Below are 27,335 nucleotides of genomic sequence, written 5' to 3' on the forward strand. Positions count from 1 at the left end.
GAAATTATCCCTTTAAGTTTTGGTTACGACTAAGTGAAATAGTTAAAAACCTCGGGGACGGTTTATGAAATTATCCCTTTAAGTTTTGGTTACCAAAATGTCAAATCAAGGGAATAAGTATAATTTTTAAAACATTAAGGAAACTAAGTGAAATAGTCAAAAACCTCAAGGGAGGTTTATGAAATTATCCCATTGACATATGGTATCGAAATACAATATTTATATATGTGGTTTTAAATCTTGATGTATACTTGTGTTAAATTGCCTTTCAATCGGTCACTGGCTTCACAATGGTTCTTGATGTAATCTTGCTCTACTGGACTGTTTTATAAACATTGTTGCAATATTCTTTCTCTCACTTGACATTTGGATAAATTTGAACTAGAAATCAAAGATACATGGGACTCTATATTAATACAATAAAAATGGCTTTTTTCTTTTTTCTTTTTTAAGGTTACCATTTGCACATAACTCAAATTAGAGCATGGCTTTATATAAAACTGAAGAAGCCCTTTCAAAAATTTTCTTTAAAAAATACAAAATAAGAAACCTTAAAAACATGTATATTACACACTAAAGATTTTTAAAAAAATTAAAATTTGCTTGACAGCCATCCCTGATCATAAGCAAACCAAACGAGTAGTTTTACAGTGATACTCATTCCATTACTAAACCAAACACGTTGGGGGAAATCGTCAAAATCCATACTCATAGTAGAGTTAATAATATTCATAGTGATAGTATAACCCTACTCTTAGCGTTTTAAAACTTTACTTGGATCAAATCCCGTTACTTACATTCTAAAAAATTCCAACTTTCCTGAAAATGTTGTTAGCGGGTGCGTAAGTATCCGTTTGAGACGGTGGTGGTTCAGTTCCCTCCAAATTATTTTTGAATCTCTTCAAGTATCCTTCTCCCTTAGTCTCCTTGTGATTTAGTCCTCTCCAAGTTATTTTTAGATTTCTTCACATCCCCTCCCTCTTAGTATAGAATAGTATGATTTATCGTATCTGACCAAAAAAAAAAAAAGACAGTGACTGATGAATTTGAACCAAATGGCTCTCATATAATTTTTTCCCGATACCTCTTCTATATGGCTTAAAGCTCATTAAGTGTGCCCCTTAAAAAATGATTGCCTGACTTGCGTAGGCTTAAGGAGGGCTTCTGGTTTGTGTGACGGGCTTAGCCCATTAACAAGAAAGGCCTGTTTTGTCTCTGTCGTTTTGGAAATCACCCCCTATCGGGTTTTACTGGGGTTTAAGAAAAATCTGATTTTGTCTTCTCCTCTCTCTCCATTTTCTAAAGCCCTAATCAACTGGCGCCGGTCGCCGGCGAGACTCGTTTCACTGCCTTACTGCCGGAAAATATCACTCCTAATTATGGCCTCCGACGATGAGACATACACGGACTCCATGAGCTTCACGGTTACAGAACTCTTGAAGGAAGTGCAGCTCGATTATTCTCCTGCAACCACTAAAGCTGTTGACGACGTTGTCTCCTCTGTCAAACAAGTCATAGATAAAATCCCCGAGAATTTTCAGGTTACAGAAGTACTCCATTATCGTTGTTATTATTATCATTATTATTTTGACCTTTTTTTTTTCCTTATTTTGCTTATACTACAATGCTCTGCAGGTTACAGCTGACCTGGGACCACGGTTTGTTAGAGATATTAAAGCTGATAAATGTGAATTTAAGTTTAACAGGCCAAAATTTATCGAAATTGCTGGAAGCTATTCAATGCAGTGTGTTGTGAAACCGGACATAAACGTGGATGTTTTCATTCGCCTTCCAAAGGTTTATGTCTAAATTTATGTATGACATTTATTTTGTTCGATTGCCAATGGTTATGAGGTTATTCTTGATTCTGTTCCATCATTATTATCCATTTTCTTAATATCAAACCAATGTTATGTCTAGCATACAGTAGTTTTGAGACCTTGTGGAATGCTATGTGAGGTATGGTGTTCATTTCTTGGCATTTGAGAAGGGGTTCAAAAGTTTAAGCCAGGAGACATTTTTCTGAGGAGCTACTATTTAGGATATGTAATGTTTCTAAGATACACGTTTGATGTTCAGATGGTAAGGTACCTAAGTATGCATGATCACTCCACAAAGAACGAATATTAATACCTTTTGTATACCAATGGGTTATTGTCCAATTAGGGTATCTGCTATTACCTTCATCAGCCTGCAAAGATAATGGTGTATTTGCTCATTGTAATTGCTATTTTACTCCATATCTTATCAGTTTCGTCTCTTCATCTTGACAGGAATCTTTCCACGAAAAGGACTATCTAAATTATCGCTACCATGCCAAAAGATATCTTTATCTTTGTGTACTGAAGAAGCATTTGACATCATCTTCAATTTTTCATGATGTTCGGTGGTCGACCTTTCAAAATGAAGCTCGTAAACCTATATTGCTCGTGTATCCAGGTTTTTGACACTGACCTGACTAATTGCACTTAGTTTCTTGACTTTGATTCGAAACATTTATTCAACAGCCTTCTGTCTAACCGTAAGAGTTGGTTAAGTAGAATCCTTTTTTTTTTCTTTTCTTTTGGGTAGCTGTGAAGCTTTCTCAAAATGTTAAATTCGTCGTGAGGATAATTCCCACCGCATCATCTCTATTCAGTATATCCAAATTAAACTTAGGGCGGAACAATGTTCGTGCTCTGAATCAAGGTATTACATATTACTCTGAGATTGTTAAGTTGAACCTATTTTAGCTCTGGACCTAACTGCATTTGAATGTTCTTTTGGATATGTTGCAGGGGATGTTCCACAGGCAACACCCATGTATAACTCTAGTATACTGGAGGACATGTTTCTTGAAGATAATGCAGGATTTATTAGAAGAACTTTTGCGGGATGGAAGCATTTGGGGGAAGCTTTAGTACTTCTAAAAGTATGCGTATGAGTACATTCATGATAAAAATTGATTATTCCACTAAGATTTGTCATTTGATCACACACATTGCTGTCATGATGTAGGTTTGGGCACGACAGAGAAGTTCAATATACTGTCATGATTGTTTAAATGGATATCTGATCTCTGTAATTATGGCATACCTTGCCACAGAATCTGGTAGGAATCGCATAAACAAATCAATGAATCCAATGCAGATATTTCGTGTGACATTGGATTTTATAGGTATGCATAGTTATTCTGGTTGCTCTTAGTAAAATTGGTAGAGCTTGTTGTATTCTGATGTCATATATTTGGAGATATAGATTTTTTCACTCAAAAAATTCATTTCTATGCCTGGTTGAATATGTCAAAAAACTTATTGACAACCTACTGTTTTATTAGTCCAGAGTGCAACATAGAACTAGTCCAACAAATTTTACTGTGTGATCTCTTAGGTGGCCATTTTGATGTCTGAGCTTGTCTTCCTGGCTATTTCACACAAATAGGCCTTTCTTTTGGGCTGAATTTTGCAGCAAAATTCTAACTTGTCCATGATATTTTTTGTTTTTTGGACAGCTAAATCAAAATTATGGGACAATGGAATCTTTTTTCACCCACAAGGTGAAAGAAATGTTCCACATAAGGTATGTTTAGCATGATTTATGGTCTTTGATAATCATTGAGTATCTCTAAGTGATATATAAATTCGATTTAGAGCTCCAAATGGTTTGGGAGGTGCATTTATGTCTTCGATTTGTTAATCTTTGATAAGCTTTGAACTGTTGGGATCTTGCCTATGCTAATACTGATTCCAATTTTGCAGACACAGGGAAGGAGGACAAGTTTGCAATCATTTCCTGTAGTTATTTGTGATTCATTTGCAGACTTCAATTTGGGGTTTCGCATATCGCGAAATGGTTTCCAAGAGGTATATACCCTCAAAATCTTTTGATTTGGTGTTTTCTCAGTGAAGGTTGGACATCATGAGTAGTGCAACGTGCTGATTAAATGTTCTACCTACTTTGTATTCTAAATGCCAGCTTCAAGATGAGGCTTCTGCGACACTTAGTTGCATGGCGAAATATGGTGATGGTGGCTTTGATGAGATTTTTATGTCCAGGATTGACTATCCAGCCAAATATGACTTTTGTATTAGGTACATCTTGTGAGATGATATTTGGGTGTCTTATACAATTCTGCTTTTTAATTGGTTGATGGACAGCATATTATATTAAGTCTGGTAAGAGTCATTTCTAATGCTTCAATACCTGAAAATTTGAAAAAATTTGAGATTTCTTCATTGTCATCCATGGGTTTCATTTATCCAATTAGAAGTTGTGACATACTTATGCAACACTGATTAGTGGACAGCATAGAACTGTGTGCCTGAAACAACTTTACATATGGTTAAATCTCATCCTAATATTTGCCATGGATGCAGATGCTTTCATGCATGCTATACTATAGAAGCTGCTAGGCAGTAGTGTGAAACAAATGTTTGGTGATGCACAACCATTCAAAGTTCAGGTGTATATCAGGAAGTAGATGAACTTTATAGAGTGGGTCATCTCATGTTAGATGTCTCGTTTGCTGCTGTACAAGAGCCAATTAACATGTCAAGGGCTGGCTTTGATTTTTCAGCTTCATAACACAAGGCTAGATCTAGTAGAGCCAATTTATTTGTGAAGGATTTACAAATCATGGAAAATCTTGACTTAAAATAGGGCTTATAATTGGTCATGGTTAAAAATTTGTCATGTATTGGAATTTGGGAAATGCTTTTTACTCTGAAAACATTTAAAGCAAAGTATTCAACACCTTATTTGGACGTTGAAAATTTGTCGTGTTGAGTTATGCATAGAAAAGACTCACCCCCAAAGTTGGAGAAATTAAGTGTACTCATTCTAATTTGGCAACTAATTATATTGCATAATCCAGATATACCATTTAGCCTACTAATGCTTGAAATTTTTTGGATTTTTTATCTTACCTTTACAAGTAATGTTTTTTTGTGTTATTCATATCACATGATGGCCCAACCAGATTGAACTTAAAGGGCAACACTGAAGTTTATGAGCCAGGATTTTGCTTGGATGATGAATGTTGGAGATATTATGAGCAGAAAGTACTTGCGCTCATGGTTCAAGGACTACAAGATAGAGCTAAATATGTTCGTGTAATTTGGAGAAATACTAGTTCCTGTTGTAACTACGAAGAAGTAAGATGTCAATAATCTTGAAGATATGATGTTGCAATTTGGTGCATTTAGATCTTTCTTGTTGATTATTGCATGATTCTAGGGTTTGCACTCATTAGATAGTGAGGAACTGCTTATTGGAATTTCATTCAATTCAGTGGAGGATGGCTTTAGAAAGGTTACAATGGGCCCCAGTCCTGAGGAAAAAGAAAAGGTATTAGGCAGAAATAATTATTTTCTTTTGCAGAATTTTCTTGTGAAACCAAATTAACATCTACTGTCTTTGATATGCTTAGGCTTTAGAATTTCGAAAATTCTGGGGAGACAAGGCAACACTTAGGCAATTTCGTGATGGTAGAATTGCTGAAGTTGTAGGTAAGGTGTTTTTGACATGCTTCTGTTGCTGTTGATATTTGAGTTATTAATTGAAGACTGATTAATTTGGTGATATTGCTCATTCACAGTGTGGGAGCGTGAGGAGTGGGAAAGGCATCTCATCATCAAAGACTTATCTGACCATATTCTTTCATGCCATCTTCCCATTCCAAAGGAAAATATTATCGCCATTGTGGATCAACTTGATTTTGCTCTTCTTTACGGAAATAAAGGTATTATCCATTGATGCCAATAGCTAAAGATTAATCTCATTTCTCTTTGTTTTTTCCCTGGTTGGAAGGATTACTGATGGTACAAAATGAATTTTTAGATCCTATTGCATATTCTAAAAGTCTGTTAGTGGCATTTGATGATCTATCAAAGCGGTTGCGTCTTCTTGATGACATTCCTCTAAGGGTGTCCAGCGTGCAGCCTCTCAGTTCAGGTTTTTCCCTACACTTGTTAAATCCTCCAACCCCCCCCCCCCCACAACAAAAACAAAAAAACAACTCACATACCTGAGATGCAAGCACAACACTTTTATCTGATTATGAAGCAATTGCTTTTGTGCTTTTCGATGGGGTACCCAGTTGTGGATCTAAGCTTCAATTTAGCAACAAAATTGGTTGAGTAGTGGCTGTTGTGTTATTCATGGACGAGAAGAGTCAAATCTTCTTACATGCCATAGAAATATACAAAGCATGATGGCTAAGGAACAGCAGTCTAGTTAATTTTCAGTTGTATTCCACCAAATTGGTTTGCTTTCTCTAATGATGTTGTCTAGTGAATAACCTTCCTTTTCCAATTTCATGAACAAACTTGGTGAAATTGAGAACTTGATTCCAGATGCAATAGTTTGTCATACTAAAATCCGGTGGTTCGATAAATCTCCTTTTACTGCTGCTTAAATTGTTTATAAAGACTTGTCTAAGTGGATACTGTAAGGAGACATACTTATATCTTTAGATTTTGCATCTTAATTGGGATGATGTTTCTTTGGAGGGATTTACCGGTGGCAGGTGGGGGATCTGGGAATATTCAACTTCACGGCATACTTTGTCCTTGTTATATGGTTGATATATTATATATGAGATGGGAAAGATAAATTATTGCCTGGTCCTTACCCTCTGATTACAGCTTTCAGGTTTACATCTGTATTCCCTCCTGGACCTCATGCCCTAGCATGCGAAAACCATGTAAATGTCAAAATACAAAAGCTCACTTCAACATCTGTACAGCCTCTTGAAGTCATGATTCAGGCATGGATGGCTTCTCAGATATAGTTTGATAGTTAGATTGTTCATGCAAACTCTGACAGTTAGTCTATACATTTGTACAGCTTGAAGGTTCTGGGAATTGGCCAATGGATGATGTTGCATTAGAGAAGACTAAGTCTGCTTTTCTTCTCAAAATTGGTGAAAGGTTGGTCTTTTTGGGGTTTTATTTGCAAAAGTATCTCAAGTGTAAAGTTTCTGATCATAATGAGATAACAGCCTTCAAAAGAATTGGGGCATGACGTGTACTGCAGCAGAAGATGATGTAGATGTTTTCATGTCCGGATTTGCATTCCGCCTTAAAATTTTGCATGAGAGGGGCTTGAATTTAGTGAGAAGGCCAAGTAAGAAACTCTGCCATATTCATGATACTGCACATGTAGGGACCTGCTTATTATATTTTCTTGTCAATTAATTTTCTTTTCAGGTGGTGGTGGTCAAGCAAAGTGGGTTTTATCTACAGATAGGAAATTGTTTATCTGCAGCCAGCACTCTAGCATGATCAATGGGCTATGTGGTCGTTTTCCAACATATGGGCCTGTAGTTAGGTGACAGAACCCTTCTTCTGCCTTTCCTCTCTTTTCTTTCCAATCTTTCTACCTTTAACACTTGGATTTGGTTTCTGAAGGCTTGCAAAGCGCTGGGTGTCTTCCCATCTTCTCTCATCCTTGCTAGGAGAGGAGGCAATTGAGCTGTTGGTTGCATATCTCTTTCTGAAGCCTGGGCCATTTAGTCCTACTGTCTCACGAATAACTGGGTTTCTGAGGTAGGGAATTTTACTTATGCTTGCAGTGATACGTGGTCGAATCTTGGTTCTCTCTCTCTATGAGATATGCTAACTGAGAGCTTGCAGATCCACAGAATGTTATGTCATCATTGCTGCGATTCCATGTTTTCAAGCTTGTTACACAATATAATGTCAAATTCTTTTTCAGATCCACCAGCCCTTGCTCTTGCGAGAAAAAATAACTTAACCAAAATAATTAGCTTTAGTTTCTCTCACCTTCTTTGAGACTAGTCTTGTTTGCTTAACACATTGAGATTCTTTATGTCATTTGTTGCCTTGAGTTGTAAATTACATGGTGCGATGCTTGTTTCTATGTGAATAATTTGTTAGACAAAAAACATGATGGGAATCATCCATTACTGTTTCAGGTTCTTACGGTTGTTGTCAGAGTATGATTGGACCTTTTCTGCCCTCGTGGTTGATATCAATGGTGATTTGACTCCTGAAGATGAAAAAGAGATCCATGTAAGTGCTACTAAAAAATTTGTTATCTGTTTAATTGGCTATTTTTCCTTATTTTGGTCCCAAATACTATCTCTTTTATTTTACTTGTCAAGGTCTCACTGATTCTGTCTTCATGCTTGATGGGACAGGAAAATTTTACATCGAGTAGGAAAAATAGTGAAAATCCAGAGAGTGCAAATCCAGCCATGTTCTTGGCTACTCCTTATGACAAGAAGTCTGAAGCTTGGACCAGATCATCACCCACTCCAACGGTGAGTAGCTCTTAAGTTGGATTTTTTTTTTGTTATTTATAAGTGAATTATTTGAAGTTTCCCATGGTTGATGGACTCAGAAATAGGAGTTCTTGATGCTTGTGACATAACAGGTTCTGCGTCACTTTTTCAGTGTTATTGTGGAGATTCAGATTGCAACTTAATTGCATGCCTTGCGTTGCTTTATTTTCCTTATCTGATGCGTGTTTTAGATAGTAAACTGCATCATTTATGCGATAACATCGTTTCATCATTTGTTTCAGCTATGAAGTGTAATGTATTATACTTTTAACAGCAATTTTTTGGTGCTGCTCCTATTTTCCCTCTTTAATGGTTAACGCAGTGATAATGTCATAGCATATCCACTTGTACTTGCAGAAGATCCCGTTGAACCAACTCCTGAATTTTGACTTAACTTATTAGGTTAACTAGGTGTTTTCTATGATGGTTTTAATGCTTTAAGGTAATTTAGCCTTCACTAATATTTAGTGCAACTGGGGTGCAGTTTGTAGAACTGGGAATTATTTATCCTTATAGACCCATAGATCCACCACTAAGATGCAGAAAAATGGTGCTCAAACTCATGTTTGATTATATATATTGAGAAAATCATTCTTTGGCTGTTGGAACTTTTTGGTTCTTTTTGTCACGTCCTGCCATATGCTTTCCTTCTCCTCCAATGGGTGCGGAGGAAGCATACCGTGTGTGTGTTCGACATCCTTGTGCTCAAGCTCCAGCTAACCGGGAAGTCCTTTTTCTCTATAGCAAAGAACTAAAACATATAATCACATGCTCTCATTTGGTTGAGCCAGAAAGTTCTATTTGTTTTTGAATGTCCTCTCTTCCAATTTTTATCACGGATCTTGTTTTTTTTGTTCAAGGAGCTGAGACGGTTGGTGGTATATGCAACCAGCAGCGCAAATTTATTGACCAAACTTATATTACAGGACCGGTTTAATTCCTACCAATGGGAGGTGAATGGCGTACTTAAGTTGGAGGTCTTCTTTTTGTTGTTCTTCATACTTGTGAACCTTTTACATTCAAGAACTCATAACTTGTGACCTTGCAGTGCCTTTTTCGCACTCCACTAAACGTCTACGATGTTGTTATCCTTCTCCATCGGGATAAATTGCCGTATCCTCATCGTCTTCTCTTCCCATCTGAGCTCAACCAAGGTTGTAATTCCTTTTTCATTGTTTTACTATTTTTGGCCTCGTTTCCCTTTCTTCTGCTTGGTGTGAAAAGTATGTTTTGATGCTCCAGTAAGTATGCATCTGGACTCTCTCCTAGCCACCCCACCCAATGTGCACATATTTACTGTTTGCTTTCATGCATCAAGGACTTGGTTCACCATAAATGAAATATTACTTGGAATTATTTAGGGAGGCTTGTCATGCGTGGGCGTGCAAGCAAAAGCTTCCATCCCTTCTTGTTAGCTGGGGTTGGGACAGGCATAAAGGCATGCCTAGAAGACCTAAAAGATAAAGTCATGATAGACTTCAATCCAGTTAGGTGCTTTATTGATGAGATTGAGGTAAGGATTAGCCAATGGTGGTGATGTTCCACCAAATTCGCTTTGTTCAAGTTCTTGCTCACGTATGTTAATTTAGGAGCTCATTCTCATCCTTCTTGTCTGCAGAGAGACTTTCCTGGCATTTTCAAGGTATGGTACGATTCTTTGGGAGGTGATGCTATTGGCCTTACATGGGACAAAGCAAATCCAAAGGTATTCATAGCTTCTTAATTGTACATGATAAATTTGAAAATTGACTAGTGCTCTTGGAGAATGTCGAAAAGCTTTCTTCTGCTTGACTTGTCTCTTTCACAGAAGCGAGGACGAGACTTCATGGATGAGGATAACCAAGGGCTAATTGATGTGTTAAAAACCATCGGTGATGCTGGGAAAGGGTTTGTGAGAAGTGTTCATTTTCTAAAGGCCCCAAAACTAAGCCACTGAAACTTCTTCTCAGTTTGTTGTAATTAAGAACTCATTTTTTTTGTAAGTTTTTTTTTCTTTGTAATTCTTGAAAATTTTGGTTTATTTTTGACTTTGGCCATGGTGTAGCTTCAATCCACATCCTTGAGAGATGGAGGATTGAGTTCGTTTTGATAGACTGTAGGATTTCTTCATGCAGGCTTGTGCTGCTGCTTTTTGGAAATTTTAAATGTAAAGTACAACTTTGAATTGAATGTATCTGTTGAGTACGCACTGATATCCTGAGAAGAACAGTATAGTGGAGAATTATTCAGAAATTGTTCAAAATATGTAGTAAGCTCTATAATTGGTCCCAAACTATGTATTAAGCTCTATAAATTGAACTTTGTATCGAATCACAAGACTAAGGCATCTATTGAACTTTGTACCGTTCATGTTACGGATGCTCACTTATCTCCACAAACATGTTCATTTATTTGACTGCCAAAGAAAAACACAACGCTACCTCATCTTGGAGGCAATTTTGTCTTCCAGGTATATTTAAGCTCGAGAGAGTTTATCCATTTTGTTATTGTATCTTGATTAAAAATGAATGTTTTAAGAAAACCATTATCTTGATATCTAGATTGTTACCACTGCTGTCTCCTTCACAGTTGAGTTCTATAGGATGAGGCAAACTCCAGAGCATGGTCTCTTGGAGCTAAATATTAATGCAGCATGGACTCGAGATAGCCGAGGAATTGGAGGTATTGTTAGGGATGAAGATGATCATATTATGGCCGCTTTTTTCAGAAGGGAGTGGAAAGTATTAGCCGTGAACATGTTGAATTGAGTGCAATTATCAATGGTTGCAATGGGACTAGAAGTTGGGATAGAGGAGTTCATCTTGGAGGGTGATTCTGTCAATGTTAGTTAAAAGATTGATTAGTTATGAGGCAGACTAATCTATGCCAGGCAGTCTGGTTGACAAAGCTAGAAAATTGCAAAAGAGTTTCCAGAATGTGCAAGATTTCACCTGTATGTAGAACAGCGAACAAAGGAGAAACATTGGCTGGATTATGCTGAATCATTGGCTGGATTATGCTGAAGCGATCAAACTGGCATTGTGTAAAGCAAAGGAGAAACATTGGCTGGAGCCTGGAAGTGAAAGTGCAACTTTCATCTCAACAATTGCTGCGCTGTTTGAAGACGAACAAAGTAAAAGACGACTTTTTGCTCAACTGGAGGGTATTCAAATATTAGGATCATTGTTTATGAAATGCTCATTTAGCTTGACATCTCACCAAAATAGTATGACAAGTAGAATGATACTCTTATGCTACTAAGTTAATACAATAGAGAAATACTTGAATCCTCAGTGTCTAAGTACACGTTTGTAAAGCTCAGTATGAGCCTGTGCTCAAAGTTGTATAGCTTGTTTTGATATCAATAATATTTCTAATGTTATTGTAAAAAAAAAAAAAAAGAGCGAACAAACCTGCTAATATGTTAGCCAAAGTAGCAGTCAGCTTAGAGCGGAAATTTGTTTGGTGGGATAATTTTCCCTCCTTTTGGTTGATGCTGTATCTTAGCGGTGTGCATTCAGTGCAAAAACGGTAATTCGGTGCAATGAATTCGATGAATTCGGTTATTCGACCTATAAAAATCTAAACCGTTTTCAATTTTGAATTGGCCATAACCGAATTCATTCCGCAACCGATTTCAAATTCGAAAACGGTAATGAATTCGGTCTAACTGAATTCATCTATTAAAAAAAATCATTTTTTAAAAATTATTACTTATTTGATCCCCAAATTTATTCATAATTTAACACATTACTTATATTCTAATCATTTTGTGGTTTAATTTAATTGGCATTTATTTGATCACTTATACCTAGAATCCTTAGTTTATGATTTACGGAACACATAAAAAGTGATTAATTTAAACTAGAATGAACCTTAGACTGTACAATGATTAGTGATAATTTATGAATTTATAATTTACAATGATTAATAATAAGTAATATTAGTTACAAATTTACAAATTACAATGATTAGTGATAAGTTATATTAGTTACAAACTTATAATTTATTTCAAATCAAAATAAAACTTATTTACTTACATATGTTATTGTGAAAGTCAATACACTAATACATTGATTTGCAATTCACATGTATTCACTTACACTATTTAGTTGTCTTGTCTATACTTAAAACCTTAAGATTAGTGAATAGAAATATGAATTTTTATGTTAAATATGTAATATAAATTTAGAGCACACTAATACTTGCAAATTACAGATTACGCATCCAAATATTCAATAATTCAAACATGAATGATCAATGATGTATCAAATTACCAATATCTAAATTCTAATCACTAATTATGCTTATTGTTTAATATTTAGTATTATACATATATATATTAATTATTATCTAATTCTAGTCATGTTACTCATATATAAAATAATACGCATGTATCTTATATTGTTATGTATTACTATATATTTGTATTATTATAGTCATATAACAATTAACAAATACTAAAATAATATATTGTACATTATTATATATTATTATTATTATATGTACATGATATGATGATAATACCATATACTAATTATTATTAATAGCATTTACCTATATAATATAATAATATATTAGTAGTATATACTAATACTAAATAGCATTTATCTATATATTATATAATTTTATATACCAATTTGGTATTCGAATGCGGTAATGTGGTACCCTATTTCAATTATCGAATTTGAATGCGAAATCGGTTATTACCAAATTCATAATTTCATTACCTAGTTCATACCATATTAGAATTTGGTGAATTCGGTATGTACCTAATTTATACCAAATTACCAAATACCCGATTTCAAATTACCAAATTGAATTTGAATTCGGTATGAACCGAATTTGCTCACCCCTACTGTATCTAATTTAAATGAATGAATGAAAGTATTTATCTTTATCCTCAAAAAAAAAAGGTCACATAAGATGAGGAACTGTTGATGTAAGTAAACTCATGCAATGTTATTAATCACTGAAATTGGCTCTGAGGTTAGGGGAGAGTTTTTAGAATTTTCCGCACCATGAAATTTAAGATTCGAATTTGGATGTAGTTGGAGGATGAAAAGGGTATGGGGAGGGTTGAAGGTATTAAAAAAAAAAAACAAACAAACTCATGCAATGCCATTGTCGTTAGATCTCTTAATTCTGCTTATTTTGACCCGCAAAGAGAAAGGGAGACTTGGCAAAATATGCGTCGTAGGGTTTAAAAATTTCTAACGATAGTCCATTGCTTAGAATTCAACCAGAAAAGTTTTCAAAAGCAACTTGAAAACATCAACCGATTTTTGGGATTTTAAAGAAGTGATGCGTAAATCTTTTCAAATTCTTTTTTGTCAATTCAATGAAATTCACTTCTCATTCTAATTCTAATAGCTCCATAGAAACCCCTTTATATACTACTAGGCATTGGACCCCGCGGCTGTCACGGGGTGCCCATATTATGTAATGTAACAGTGTCAATTGATGATTTATTTCTGAAGAAGATGTTTGCGAATGAAATAGGTTCAGAGTATAAAAGCAAAAAGCATGCGTTTTTTTTATATACATCCTAACTGGAGAGTGCAGCTTGCTACAAAAGTTAGTTGCAATTTTTACAGAACAAAATTCTAACGAGCTGCCTTGGTTGTTGAACAAAAAGTGTAGTTCTTACTCTTACATCTGACTGTAATGTAAAGTGGTTAGTCTAGTTTTTGATGTTTTGTGACTTGAGAGAAATCTGGCTCAAGATTGCGCTTGGCGGATGATGACATTTCTGCTAACAGTGAGGTTGAAGAGGCAGGTATTTCAGTGACATTTGTGTCTGAAACAGTTTCCTCAGCTGTATTGCTGAGTGCAGATGTTGGTCCTGTTAGCAGTGTTGGTGGCGTGGTCTGAGCGAGTTGATCAGAGAGAGTTTCACCTACTGATTCTTCTGGGATGAATGCTGTTAAAAAGTAGAGTGGCATGTATTGTCTCTGAGGTGGCCAGTATGATCTGACTTCGCAAAGTAGTGTTTGCCTTTGTAATTCTTCATTGATGCGCTGAATGGGAATTGGATCTTGCTGTAATATATATTTATAGTAAATGTTAAAAAGCTACAAATATGCATGTATTATATATTACCTTTTTATGAAGGTAAGTTCAATTCAGTACCTTGAGGTATCTTTCGTAGATTTCTGAACCAGTGAATCCAAGTAATGTTTCTGCATGCCTGTCCTCTGCTGTGATTGATAGGAATCCGGTATCATCGGTGATATTGAGCTGGACTTTGGCTCTGTTGAAGTATTAGGAACAGAGAGTTTAAAATCTTTACTTGGCAAAAAAATTGTAATTACTGTACAGATATATCAAATCGAACACTTACTTTGGTCTTGAAATTTTGTTTTTGGAATCACAAAAGTTACAATCAAATTCCACATCCATCAAAGCACCAGTAGACTTGTTGCAAGTAGGACAAGTAGGAGAGAAAAAGCGTTGGTTGAGATTCACTATTAATGGCATTCCTTTGATCCAGAAATGTTTCATCTGTTGTCGTAGGAGTTTAAAATGATAATGCATAAGTTTCCAAAGGACAAGGAAAATATTTGAGAATGTAAAAAGGGAATACAAATATGTGTTATATGAAATCTTGATATACTGGAGGTGTAATGAATATGAGAGAAATAAATATAATGATAGATGAGGGATATTGTGAAGTTATAGGAACAATGTGGATCAGGCATTAAAATGCAACTTGACTGAGAAATGAGATGTACCTGTGGTGTGGAAGAAATGATCTGTGAGATTGGCCGTATTTGGCTTTGAAGTGGTGCAACTGGCTGCTGCTTGTCCTTTTCATATAATTTCTCGTTGATGACTTTGTGAATGTATGATCTGTTCTCATCGATCCTGTAATATAGGCTAAGAGTTAGAATATTGACTCATATCAATATTTTTTTTATGGGTAGATCAATCCTAGTCCTAGAGGGTGCTGTAATTATTCATACCAGATTTTCATTGTGGCTGCTTGTTGAAGTGGGGGATCAAGAATTATGGTAGTATTCGGTCTTGTAGTGATATCAATTGCTTCAATAATCCAGGTAAATGAGTATGTGAAAAGAAAAAAATAATAATGTATTGAATCAATGTATATAGATGAGCATTTGATAAGAAAAATATATGTTTGTTTGTGCCATAGAGGATTTACCATGAAATGCTGTGATCTTTGGCCTGATAATCAGTATTACTGGATGTGTGTGAATCATGTTCATCAGTTGAATTCCTTCAATATAGACGAATGGCTCTCACATGGTGAAAATCATTGGTCTGCATCTGCACCAATAATATATATGATAATCTTAATGAAGGTAAATATATATACAGGAATATATGCATTTTTAATATATGATATCTGTTTAGATGAGCATAAAATTCCAAAAAAAATTAAATGGAAATCATACTCTGGGTTTACAACAACAAATCTCCGAATTGTTCGAGGTCCTCTAGCAGTTGGTATGATTGTTTCTGGGAATCCTTGTATAATAGCGCAGAGGATATCTGCAGTGAAATATTGAGTAAGTGAAATATAATTTCTGCAACATAGTTAATGTGAAAATATATAGTCTATTTATATGTAATTGTAAGTTGAGGAAGGGAAGCACTACTAAATCTATCAACATCACTATTTTTGTATTTGTCAAGCTGCCAGAATGAAGTAATGGGGAAATGATCTTCAAATTGTATTTCTTTTGCGTTGGTTGCTGCTTTAATGAAGGTGGCCTTTGTTACTGTGAGTTGACATGGCAGGGATCCAACTTGATTTCTTGCATCTGTTATGGGGGATATACTGGCATTGCCAATATAATGTGCATGATATAATTGAAGCTTGTTGTCTGCATGGCTCACATCTCTATTGAATGCAATTGCTTGAATTGTTTCATTCTAGAAAAAAGAACAGTGAGTTACATTCATGAAGTAGTTAATTAGAAGAAGCAAAGATAATAGGTATGAGAAATGGTGTATACCAGTCAGATGGCAAAAGGCATAAGCAAGTCTATGGTAAAAGATACAAGCAGTTTATAAGAGAGAGGAAATAGTATAAGTGTTTTACCTTTTCATTTGTAAACATGAAACACTGGAACAAAGAGCCTTGGTCTTTTGCAGGGAATATATTTGATTTTTCAATCACAATGATCTTGATCATCCAATCCTGAGATTTTTCTGTTAGATCACTAATTGGTATGCATCTGTCGTCCATATCTGTAGTATAACATAAAAAGGTTTACAGCTGTTGAATAGATTAACTTATAGAAGCAGACAGGAAGCATACATATAATTATATAATGTAACCATGCAGATAATTATTACTCAAGTATCAGCAGCAGCAGCTAGGATTTCGTGATAAACAATATTTCGAGTATAACTGGTTTCTGTAGAATGGACAGTAACGGGTCTTAGCAAGATTTTCACATTTGCTGAGGTTTTTGCTCTAGACAATGCAACATATAATTGTCCATGTGAAAACACAGGTTCCTTTAAGTATATTCCAACAAAATCAAGTGTTTGTCCCTGTGACTTGTTGATTGTCATAGCAAAGCATAATGAAATTGGAAACTGAGTTCGTTTGAAGGGTATTGGATAAGATTCATCATTCGAACTGTGCAATGGAATACGAGGAATGAAAACATGCTTGCCAATATGAATACCAACAAAAATTTCAGCATGTATTACATTCTTATCAAAATTTAAACAAATGAGACGTGTTCCATTGCATAAACCTTGTGCAGGGTTAAGATTTCTAAGAAGGATGACTGGGCACATTGGTTTCAAAATTAGTTCATGTGGGGGCAATCCAGGAGGCTGAATGGAATTTAAGAAATCTCCATGATCAGCTTGTTTTGTTGGATCAAGCGTTTGATCAAAACTGATGTATCTGGTTTCTTGTCCTGGAAATCTTTGAATCAAAATTTGATTGACTTCTTGATCAGTCTCATTTGTTGTACTCAAAATAGCTCTGTTAGTAACTGCAGAGCTGCTGGTTAAAAAGTCAAACAAGGATGCATACACAGTATTTATTAGAAGGTTTAATGAGGTTGTATCATCAATAAAAGGTATAAGCATTGAAGATGGAAGTTTGATTTTGTTAACTAGAATAGTTGGCTCTGTTCTATCTCCTATTTTCAACAAGAAATCAGAAAATGAGGGATCTGACCGTGCTCTCATATTTTCAGTGAGTCGGATCTTTTCCAGATGAGGCCACAGGTAAGAATTGACAAGGGATGTAGAGATGTAATCTTCTCGTTGCCCTTTTCTAACCACTGGCAAAGTTTGTTGAAAGTCTCCACAAAAAACAATTACTTTTCCACTAAAGATGGAGTCAAAACTGAGCAAATCTTTCAATAATCTGTCAAAGGATTCAATGGCATATTTTTTGGCCATTGCTGCTTCATCCCAGATTATTAGCCATGCAAGTTGAACTAATTTACTGATGGCACTTTGTTTGGAAATATTGCAGGTGCTGTTAATTTCTTGCTGAAGAGGTATCTTAAAACAAAAATGGGCAGTCCGACCTCCAGGAAGAATTGATGCTGCAGCTCTAGATGTTGTTGTTGCCAAGGCAATATCTCCCCTTGATCTAACAGTTGCAAGCAAAGCCTTATATAAAAAGGACTTCCCAGTGCCTCCAGGTCCGTCAATGAAGAATGCAGCTGGAACATTTGTGACGACCCCACCTCCCCCTAAGGCGTACCAGAGGGTTCGGCGGACCACCTGCCCAACTCTCGCCAGGACTCACTCACTCGAATCACGTGCACACAACCATGAACCATAGATAACATTCCCAATTCAAGCTTATAATTTACATTGATCGAAATCAGGGTACAAAGTCTCGATATACTTAAACTAGTTCAAAACGTATACAATCCAAATACAAAACATTCTATTCGAGAAATAGCGCGAATACAAGTCAAAAGTCGAACGTTAAAACAACTAGACTACGCTAGTCTTTACATGTCTCATGTCTCGCTCGTATCCCCTGTAAGGAAAACAAATAGCGTGGTATGAGCTAAAAGTCCAGTGAGGTTCCAAATAGCAAATTGACCATTATTTATAAGTACAAGTTTTCGATATAGCAAAGTAACGAGCATGAAGAGTTCATAAACGTGAGCAATAACACGTCAAATAGAAATCTCAAAATGAGCGAGTGTAAAAGTTTTTCAAAATCAACAATAATCCAATAAGCAATAATCATTCCAAAGCATAAGGATACGGATGGCTCTCAGGAGCCAACTTCCCATTTCATCATCAGGAGCTTGATCACGTAATAGTTGACACTCCGTCAACTTTCAAGTAAAGGAACCAATCCAGTAGAGCACCACTTACACGACTCTCCGTCCACCATTCACACCCCCTACTGGGCCCAAAATCCTCAATAAACACGGGTGGTAATACTCGAGTATACCGGATTGCCGAGGAGATAACACTCCACTCGACCTTACTAGTGACCCAGGGTTTGTTATCTAATCGACCAAGCCCTTGCCGGCTCGACTCAATTAACTAGCCACAGGATTTCTGGAATTCCAGGAAGTGCGCGCATCATAAACAAGTATGTCAAGTCAATTGCAACAATAAACAAGTACATATCATGTAAGGACAAGTGTGATAAAGTACACTCTTGCCCTAACAATTCACGCATGTAGCACGTAATCATATTGGTCACGTATCAAGTACAAGTATCAAGCTCAATTCAGTATTTGAAAGCACTCACCAAAAGATATAGTGCCTTTACTGGTCACTTTCAAGTTATACTCCGGGTTCGGAGTCCAAATCTGCGATAAAACTCAGTTTGAGAACTTTGAAACATGACTAGAATTCGAAACTTATACGTTTCGTTCAATAAGAATCAATAAATGGAAATTCACTTGGAGAGTACTCATGAAATACTTGCTCACTTTTTCAATGATAAAACTTTGTAACATTTATACTTGAAATCGTCATGCGAGTCGAAAGTACAAGGAAAACGTACTTCGAGCCATCATTATTTCATTTCTCAATGGTACAAATTCGGCCAAGTCCTAACATATAACCCTCGATAAACAAGTAGCAAAGGTCCTCGATAGTTCAAGTGATAATCACTTCTAACCGTTACTCAAGTTACAAGTATAGTTTTCTAGTTCTCGAGCGTAAATTTGGGCAGCATGCCCTTTGTGTTTACCTAATTTTCCAGCCATTTACACTTCATTATTTTCCTCAGCCAAATTCCAAAGTCACACGTATCAACAATTCAAGTCAAAAGCCGTTCCATAGGCTCACAACATCATAGGAATAAGAATCACAATAATAACAAGTGCAGAAATACACTCTAGCAAAAGACAGATTTGACGTGTGGATGTGGAAATAACATATCCGAGGCTACGCTTATCGGATTGAGGCGCAATCTATGCCGTTTCGAAGCTAAGACATAGGGCTACAATGTTTATGAAGGTTACTTAGTCCAGTTCCTAATGTAACTTAGTCAAATCCTCAAATTACAGAACCGAAATTCAACTCGTCGGCTATTTAACCGCATTACACTGTAATGGTCATATCTCAGAGTACAAAAGTCCGATTCAGGTGTTCTTAGAGGCATTTGAAATCTAAGTCAGAATACTACAACTTTCACGTTTTGGCAAAAAGCTAAATCAGTACCGATCCTAGTGAAAAAATGTGATAAACTAGACAAACTGATGAAACGGACTGCTGGGAAAAAACTTAAAACAGTAAGGGTATTTTGGATTTTTCATGACCTACGTTGTTCCGATTGAGCTGAAATTTTGTAAGAACCTATAAAATACCATTCTCTACAACTTTCCTTTTTTGACCTAAGGCTAATTCGGCCTGTAACATACAGTTACAAATTCAGACAGAATGTTGGGGAAAAATTTCCAGATTCTGGAATTTTTAGTTTTTAGTGCAACTTTCCCTAATTTCTTGGTATAATCACTACCAAAGCCTCTCCTATAACCTTAATTTCAACATATATACATCATACAACAAATTGGGCAGAAATTCCTCAAGCCCTAGTTCATCATATAAAAAGGGGAAAACTTCCAAAACATGATAATATCCATGATTCCACCACAAAATCAAGTTGCTAAGCTTAATTTAACAAGATTGAAAGTAAAATTTAGAGAGATAAGCTTTCTTACCTTGACTAGAGTTCACTAAGTGTAGCCCAAGTTTTCTCTTTCGAAAATCTCACCACAAATCACTAACTAATCACTCAAAGGTAAGTTTAATCGGTTTGTTTGTTTGATTTCTCACTTAGTTGTTGGATTCAAGAAGAAATGGAGTGTTTTCCCTTGGTATTTTTCTTCTCCTTCCTCTGGGCCAAGCAGCTGCAAAATGAAGAGGAAAGTTGCTGAATTTTGGTGTTAAATAGATAGTCTTGGTCTTGGGTCAAGAAGCCTTGAGGTGGCGACAAGTGTCGCCACCACCACCTTTCTTTTTTTTCTCTTTCTTTCTTGCTATTTTCTAGCCTCAATTTCGGTCAAGCTTGCTGCCAAGAGAGAAGATATTTTGCTCAAGTTCAATAAATTTGTTTGGTAAGCAAAAATGGTGGTCAAGTGGTGCGTTCAAACGGTAATGCGCGGGACCCGTCGGTTCGCGCCGTTTTTCTTAAAAACTCACGTACTAGGGTTTTTACTTCCTATTCTCTAACCTTATATCATTGCTCCTAATCACATATTATTTCTCACTTGAAAATCACTTCTAATCACCAAATTTGATCCTTGGTCCGTACCGAAAATTCATCCGGCGAAAAATCGCGAAAACCCTAATTTTGCTCAAATCTTGAAACCGAAGTGTAAAACCCTATTTCCAGGTTCATCTGCACTTATTGTTGAACAATTGGGTAGTAGGGCCTTAATAAATAATAATTTGCAAATAAAAAGCATTTTTGAGGGAAAATGTAGGAAATTTGCGGGTCCTCACAACATTGGCATCGACTTTTTGCATTATTTTGTTAAATGCACCTCTTTGAGCATGATTGAGCATCGATGAAGCTGCTAAATCTTCTTCAGAAATGGGAATTGTGTATTCTGCTTCAATTTCTTTTGTGATAGCAGCGAAAGACATTGTTGAAGTTAATTGTGAGAATCCAAAATCTGCTATATTCTTTCCCATTATTTGTAAATATTCATCAATAAGATGAAGAACCTTTGCTTTTGTTTGTTCCTCTGATAGGAATGACTGAATTGCTATGTCTTCTGATAGGGAGTCATAAAATTTGTCCCAAAGGTTTTTTGGATTGCTCGGTGGACAATATATCAAAATAACAGCAAACAGTTGCCTGAGAGATGATGGCATCTTGTATATGGCGGCTTCTGATAGACATTGCTCCGCTCCATTGTCAATCTGTAATAATCCTCGAATTTCTGCAGCTCTTTTGAATGAACAAGCAATGAATCCATTTACTGTTTTGAGGTCAGTAAAGGATTTTGGTCTTCGAACATGCATCAGCAGCATTCTAAGATAATATCTCTCGCCTTCTATTGGATGTGTTGTGGTCACATGTCCAATGATTTGTCCACGTTTTCGAGCATACCAGATTCTATTATCTTCATCCCAGACAAAATATTGAGGAAACTCCTTATATAATAAATTGAGATCTTCAGCTTGCTTATTTGTTCGATTCATAGCAAAGAATTCTGTCAACATTGTTCGGTGAAGTCTTTCATCTTCAATCATATCTTGCAATGGTCTATCTTCATGGAAGGACACTGGCTGATAATCTTGTAGATGTAAATGGAGAACAATAACAGCTGGATTAATGACACTGAGATCAAAAGCGAAGATTCTCCACATAGTTTCTGGGGCACAGATCCATCGAGCAGACTGGAAATTTTTGATTTCATCAACAATTTTGTCTGCTTGTTCTGCATTCAACTGATATATAACTCAATCATGGACCTTGTATATATATTTATATATATATTTTACAGCTTCGATAGCAAAACAAACTTCAACGTTGATATGGCAATCATATTTTGCTAAAAGATATGCATTATAAGGGATAACCCAACGATTGTCTAACTGATGATCTCTGATCATGACACTGTTTCCATCATGATGCCTTCTATACAATGGATATGAGCTTTTTCCATGCTTGGTGAAGTCACAAAAATCTTTCGGATAGTTGTTTTTGCATTTTTTATTTTGTCGCATACAAGGGCTCTTTGGGTTCAGAGAGCCGCACGGACCATGAAGCATATGCTTTACAACAAGAGAGAATAGATACGGTGATCTGATTTTGTCTGGCAACTCTGCAGAGACAATTCGGTCATATTCTTCTGGAGAGTACATTTTCCACTTGTCTTTAAGGATGATCAAAAAGTGAGCGTGTGGTAGACCTCATTTTTGAAACTCAATCACGTATGTATATGCTGCTATTTGTCCAAAAATATGCTTTTTCAATAGGTCTTCCTTCAACTGTTCTATTTTTGCACGGAAGACGCGAGCAATCAAGTCAGGTCTATTTTGAGTTTCATCATTTTCCCCCAAATGCTGTTTGATTTCGGGCCACGATGGATTGCAGGTGATAGTAAGGAAAATATCAGGTTTTCCGTAGCGTTGCACCAATGCCATTGCATCCATATACCTGCGATGCATATCTCTTGGGCCACCTATAAAGCTTGCTGGCAAAATGATGCGTTTGCCAACATTTGCGCCATTTGTTTCACCATTTGCAGTAGTGTCTAACAATCCTTGATATGTTTCTGTTCGTAATTTGTTTTGTCTGCTTCTGTAGAATTCCAATCTTGAAGTCTCCAGTTTTACATATGTATCAACAGAGTATTGCTGCAGAAGATGACTAATATGCAGAAGATTGGATTGATCCCCATTCCTAATTTGAAACTTGTATACCTAGTATTCTCGGCATGAAACAGTTGGCCTACGTTTTTTTTTTTTGCTTGATAGTGATAGCTGCAGTAATAATAAAAATTTAAAGACTTTAACAAGAAGATTTTCAAATGATAAAATGATTGAACAAAGATATATGGTCATACCTTTCTCTTCTGCATCGATAATTTGATCGATATTAGTACATTGATGAAGAGGCAGCAAATTTTCTTCACTGCAAGTCTGATCAGGTCGGTCTAATATATTAGCTTTGGTTTTTCGTAGAATTCCTGGATGCCAACCTGTTTCGCCTCCAGCATATATAAGAGGGTACTGCAATGCATCATAACATCCATAGTATTGCTTAACTATTTTTTTATTGCCTGTTTTTGTCAAAATTTCGATGTTTCTCGAAGTTTGAGTGTCATTCAAATCATTTTCAGACCAAATGGCTGCAACTTGAGATACTGTAGGTGTGTTGTAGACACGTTGGTCGAAGCCTGGGTCAGATTTTAGAAATATCCGATATCTGTCTAAATCCTGAAGTTCTGCTAAGCTTCGAATAAAAACAGAATACGGATTTTCATGGAGTATTGACCTAAGCTGTTCTACAATAGACTCTCTGAATTTGCTTGAAATAGCCATTCTATTTGTTAATTCATGTTCTATATCATAAAAATAAAGCTGCAAGTTCGATGCCTTTTCATTTTCAGAAGGGACTAATGAGTTAATAAAATGGTATATCTGTCCTTGTACTCTAAACGTATAAATGCCATCATTCCTCTTACTGAGTTCTTTATTGTAATGGACCCCCAAAGATGTAAAAGCAAACATGTTGTTATAACTCCTAATGCATTGTCTAAACTCTTTTGATTCGGGAGTGTTTGCTTTATAAAGCTGTACTAATTATCAGGCATTTTGGTTGGTGCTAATCTGATTTCTCCAGAAGCACAGCAAAATCGAGGTGGCTCCATGTAAAATCGCTTAGCATGGCAGTGAATACAATCTGGAACAGATGGTAATATACTTGGCTCTGATTGTATCTGCTGTATGAGCGGTATATTTCTTGGACGTCGATGATTACCTAAAAGTATACAGCATGATTGATATTTGGTTATATTAAAAATGTAAGTGTATTTTCTAGTATGCGTAGGATATAGAATATAGGAGGGGAATCCAAAATTTGATCAGATACCCGCTCGAACTCTTGAGGATGTTGCTATATCAAATCCTTCCTTGATGGCAGATGATGAGGCTGAAAATTCAAAGTTTGGAATGCAAACTGAATATTTTTTTGGAGAAATGAACTGATTGAGAGAGCTAGCATGTTTCTCTGATTTCACAGTGATAGTCAATGGGTGAAAGAGGGATATTACTGCTACCTGAATGAGAAGGAAGAGGAAATTGATGTACAAGAACATGCGATGAAGCTGGATGAAAGAGGCTCTATGAAACTGAATCATCATTTATAGGCGAACAAACTATATGAATAAAAGATTAGCACAATGATTACATTTGATATAGCTCAGGAGAAAAAGAAGACAGAGCTAAGACCATATATGAATAAGAGAAGAATAATACATGAATCAATGGCAGAGATAGCTGATATAGATGGAATATATGTTTTATCTGAAAGCGAAAACATAGGCAAATCCAAACAGAAACAGCCGACTGTATGTTTAGGCGGCAAATCATCATGAATAGGAACATCAAAAAGGTTGTGCTCAGTTGTTTCAGGAATAGCAGTCTGTGTTTCTGCACTTTGGCTTCTTTTACGCTGAACTACTTTCTTGATATATCTTTCACGATCACGGCGACTTTTTTCTAAACGATATTCATCCTCTGATGAAAATTTACGCTTGCGACCCATATGTAATTGCAGCTAAAACCAATAGAATTCTGTTATCCATAATGTGCAACCATAATAATGACAAACCATCTGGAGTTTGTTCAAGCAAGCAGAATAAGTGTGCATGAGAAAGATGATTGCTATTTAATAGGCAAAGAAATAACAAAAATGATTTGCAAGATAAAAAACAACAAAGTAGAATAGACTACATAGTAAGCAAATGAGAAGCAGTTAAGTGAAGAAAGGATTGCTTTACCTGAACAATAAACATCGAATAGGATGGTGGAAAACTGGGGCGTATTGAATGAACTGCTATGATCATGGAAAAAGGACACATAGTGAGTATGAGCAAAATACACCAAAATGGAAAAAGCAGATTTTTTAAATTTGGTAATAGTTTATGGAGTGACCTAACGCAAGAAAATTCAGAGTTAATGCAGACTAAAATGCTGCAACAAAGAAAAATTATTCTGTGCGAAATAGTAAGTTTTTTGGCAAAAATCATGGAAGTAGCTAACATAAGACAAGTCAGAGTCCATGCAAACTAAAAACTTGCAACAAAGAAATGGAAATGATGGGGAAAAGAAAATGATAAAAGCATAACTTGAAGCATACGAAACAAAAATAAGCAAACACAGTGAAAGAGCAAAAACGTTCACCGAAGGAACAACGTAATAAACAGCTATATTAGGCGCAAAAGTGGAGAAATACAGTAAAGGAAAACAGGCAGCACCTGATTGAAGCGAGCGAGAATGAGGAAACTGTAAACAAAAATCCCCAAAAACTGGCACAAGATCGAGGCTTAACAGAAAGATGCAGGACAAAAGAGAAACATCTCTAAAACATTATAATAGTTGCTGGTATGCACGTAGAGAAATTCAAAGCAAAGAAACTGATGGCGGAAAAGCTAATGTAGATATAGCACACAGAGTGCTTAATAACTATATAAAGAGCTTGTGCTTTGGTAAAAGCAAGCACATGCATGCATTAAATCCACGTAATGATTGCAAGTCCACTATGATAAAAGAACCAAACGAAGGAAGCATATCTATAATCACCGAACGAACCAAATATAGCTGTAATGCGTAAGCTGCAAGCACGTAAGATGAACTTTGACCCAATGCAATCTGCAAGGTGTAATCTGTAAGCATGCAACACGTAAGGCAGAGTCAAAGGAGAATTGCGCCACGTAATGTGGAAGTAACAGAGAAGAACCACATAAGATCTGATGAGTAGCTTTAATTTAATAATTGAGTAGTTTTAATTGAATAATCGGGAGAGGTTGAGCATATTTATACTATGATAGCCCCACCTCACCCTAAGGCGAACCAAAGGGTTCGGCGGATCGCCTACCCAACTCTCGTCAGGACTACGGGATCCATTCACACAAACCCAACATAATACGCGCGATAGAATCCAAAGGAAGCAAACAATCGGAAACTACATATATTTTCATAGGAGTCTTGAACAAATTGACATACAGTGCAATCCGAGATATTCATACAGCACAAAATACAATTAGGGCTTCGTTTTCAAAAAGCCAGTACAATTAGGGTTTCCAACCATTAAAGAGCCATACAAAATATCTAAGCTAGCTCAACTCAGGCTTCAAAGTCACAGTTCCAAAAGTGGTTCCCTGTAAGGAAAACTAAGGTAACAAAAAGGGGTGAGATTACGCTCAATGAGGTACCAAATATATAGAGGTAAAATCATGGCCTTTCATGTTGAATCAATCAGATACATATACCAAATATAAAGGAACACATTTAAACACCATAGTTCAAAGGGAAAGGATACGGGTGGCTCTCAGGAGTTTGATCCGAACCCGTTGACTCTCCGTCAACGTAATTAGAACCAACATATCCGTAAACCCCACTTTACACCAATTTCCGTCCACCAAACATACCCCTACCGGGCCCGAACTCCATACAATACAGAAATGGTAATACTCGAGTATACCGGAATCAAGAGTCTCAATACCCAAAGATTCCCAGAACAGACTACCGTGGTTCGTTATCTCATCGACCAGGCCCTTGTCGGCCCGACTTGAGTCACTAGCCACAGGAGTTGAGTTCAGAGATCACAGAAAGGTCGTTGGATTCCAGCCTCCAAACGACTTCCGAACAGATTCAAATGCAGTTAACAGATTATACACAGTCCATAGGCGTATGGGCAGACAAGAGAGCGAGTGTGATAAAGTATACCCTCGTCTCAAACAGAATAAACAGATAGTACAATCATTCAGAGCACAGATTGCAAGTGCAGAAATCAAGTTAAGGAACAAATAAGGGGAGTGGTACACTCACCTACTAAGGCAAAATAACGTCCAGAAGATCTTTCTGAGTAACCCTCTCAATCATCGAAGAACCCTAAGGTTAATCAAGAGAA

At 36.3% G+C, this 27,335-nt stretch overlaps 2 protein-coding genes and 1 long non-coding RNA gene across 5 annotated transcripts; 1 reads left to right on the forward strand and 2 right to left on the reverse strand.

Annotated features, from left to right (window-relative positions):
- Window positions 1-1,228: 1,228 nt before the first annotated feature.
- Window positions 1,229-10,526, forward strand: LOC113734817 (uncharacterized). 3 transcript variants are annotated; one of them, XM_027261552.2, is made up of 26 exons: window positions 1,229-1,541; window positions 1,636-1,797; window positions 2,274-2,439; window positions 2,572-2,688; window positions 2,778-2,911; window positions 2,998-3,157; window positions 3,491-3,558; window positions 3,738-3,842; window positions 3,955-4,070; window positions 4,958-5,132; window positions 5,215-5,325; window positions 5,408-5,486; window positions 5,576-5,719; window positions 5,818-5,931; window positions 6,624-6,745; window positions 6,826-6,908; window positions 6,980-7,104; window positions 7,188-7,308; window positions 7,389-7,526; window positions 7,916-8,012; window positions 8,141-8,263; window positions 9,145-9,237; window positions 9,333-9,438; window positions 9,646-9,797; window positions 9,903-9,989; window positions 10,092-10,526. In XM_027261552.2, the coding sequence occupies exons 1-26, from the start codon at window positions 1,380-1,382 to the stop codon at window positions 10,218-10,220; spliced, it is 3,189 nt and encodes a 1,062-aa protein (XP_027117353.1). In that variant the 5' UTR covers window positions 1,229-1,379; the 3' UTR covers window positions 10,221-10,526. The 3 variants fall into 3 exon arrangements, with proteins under 3 accessions (XP_027117353.1, XP_071938540.1, XP_071938541.1); XM_072082439.1 differs by lacking the exon at window positions 2,572-2,688; XM_072082440.1 differs by lacking the exons at window positions 1,229-1,541; window positions 1,636-1,797 and having other exon boundaries at window positions 2,305-2,439; window positions 2,639-2,688.
- Window positions 10,527-13,775: 3,249 nt separating this feature from the next.
- Window positions 13,776-14,554, reverse strand: LOC140038075 (uncharacterized). The gene is made up of 2 exons (XR_011841885.1): window positions 14,396-14,554; window positions 13,776-14,304 (listed from the first exon to the last, which is right to left on the reverse strand). It is a non-coding gene; the product is annotated as an uncharacterized lncRNA (long non-coding RNA).
- A 2,034-nt stretch (window positions 14,555-16,588) lies between these two features.
- LOC113735715 (uncharacterized) lies at window positions 16,589-22,063 on the reverse strand. Its single transcript, XM_072083006.1, has 2 exons — window positions 21,232-22,063; window positions 16,589-17,958 (listed from the first exon to the last, which is right to left on the reverse strand). Exons 1-2 carry the CDS (start codon window positions 22,061-22,063, stop codon window positions 16,589-16,591), a joined length of 2,202 nt encoding a protein of 733 aa, XP_071939107.1.
- Between the last annotated feature and the right edge of the window lie 5,272 nt (window positions 22,064-27,335).

This window comes from Coffea arabica, chromosome 3c (assembly GCF_036785885.1).
Source record: "Coffea arabica cultivar ET-39 chromosome 3c, Coffea Arabica ET-39 HiFi, whole genome shotgun sequence".
Lineage (NCBI taxonomy): Eukaryota > Viridiplantae > Streptophyta > Magnoliopsida > Gentianales > Rubiaceae > Coffea > Coffea arabica.

Coding starts and splice junctions, on each gene's coding strand:
- LOC113735715 (XM_072083006.1), bottom strand. CDS start 22,063: ATGTGGAGAATCTTCGCTTTTGATCTCAGTGTCATTAATCCAGCTGTT. Junction 17,959..21,231: donor GCTCAATCATGCTCAAAGAG/GTGCATTTAACA, acceptor GGTACGCCTTAG/GGGGAGGTGGGGTCGTCACA.
- LOC113734817 (XM_027261552.2), top strand. CDS start 1,380: ATGGCCTCCGACGATGAGACATACACGGACTCCATGAGCTTCACGGTT. Junction 6,746..6,825: donor CTCTTGAAGTCATGATTCAG/GCATGGATGGCT, acceptor ACATTTGTACAG/CTTGAAGGTTCTGGGAATTG. Junction 7,527..7,915: donor CGAATAACTGGGTTTCTGAG/GTAGGGAATTTT, acceptor TTACTGTTTCAG/GTTCTTACGGTTGTTGTCAG.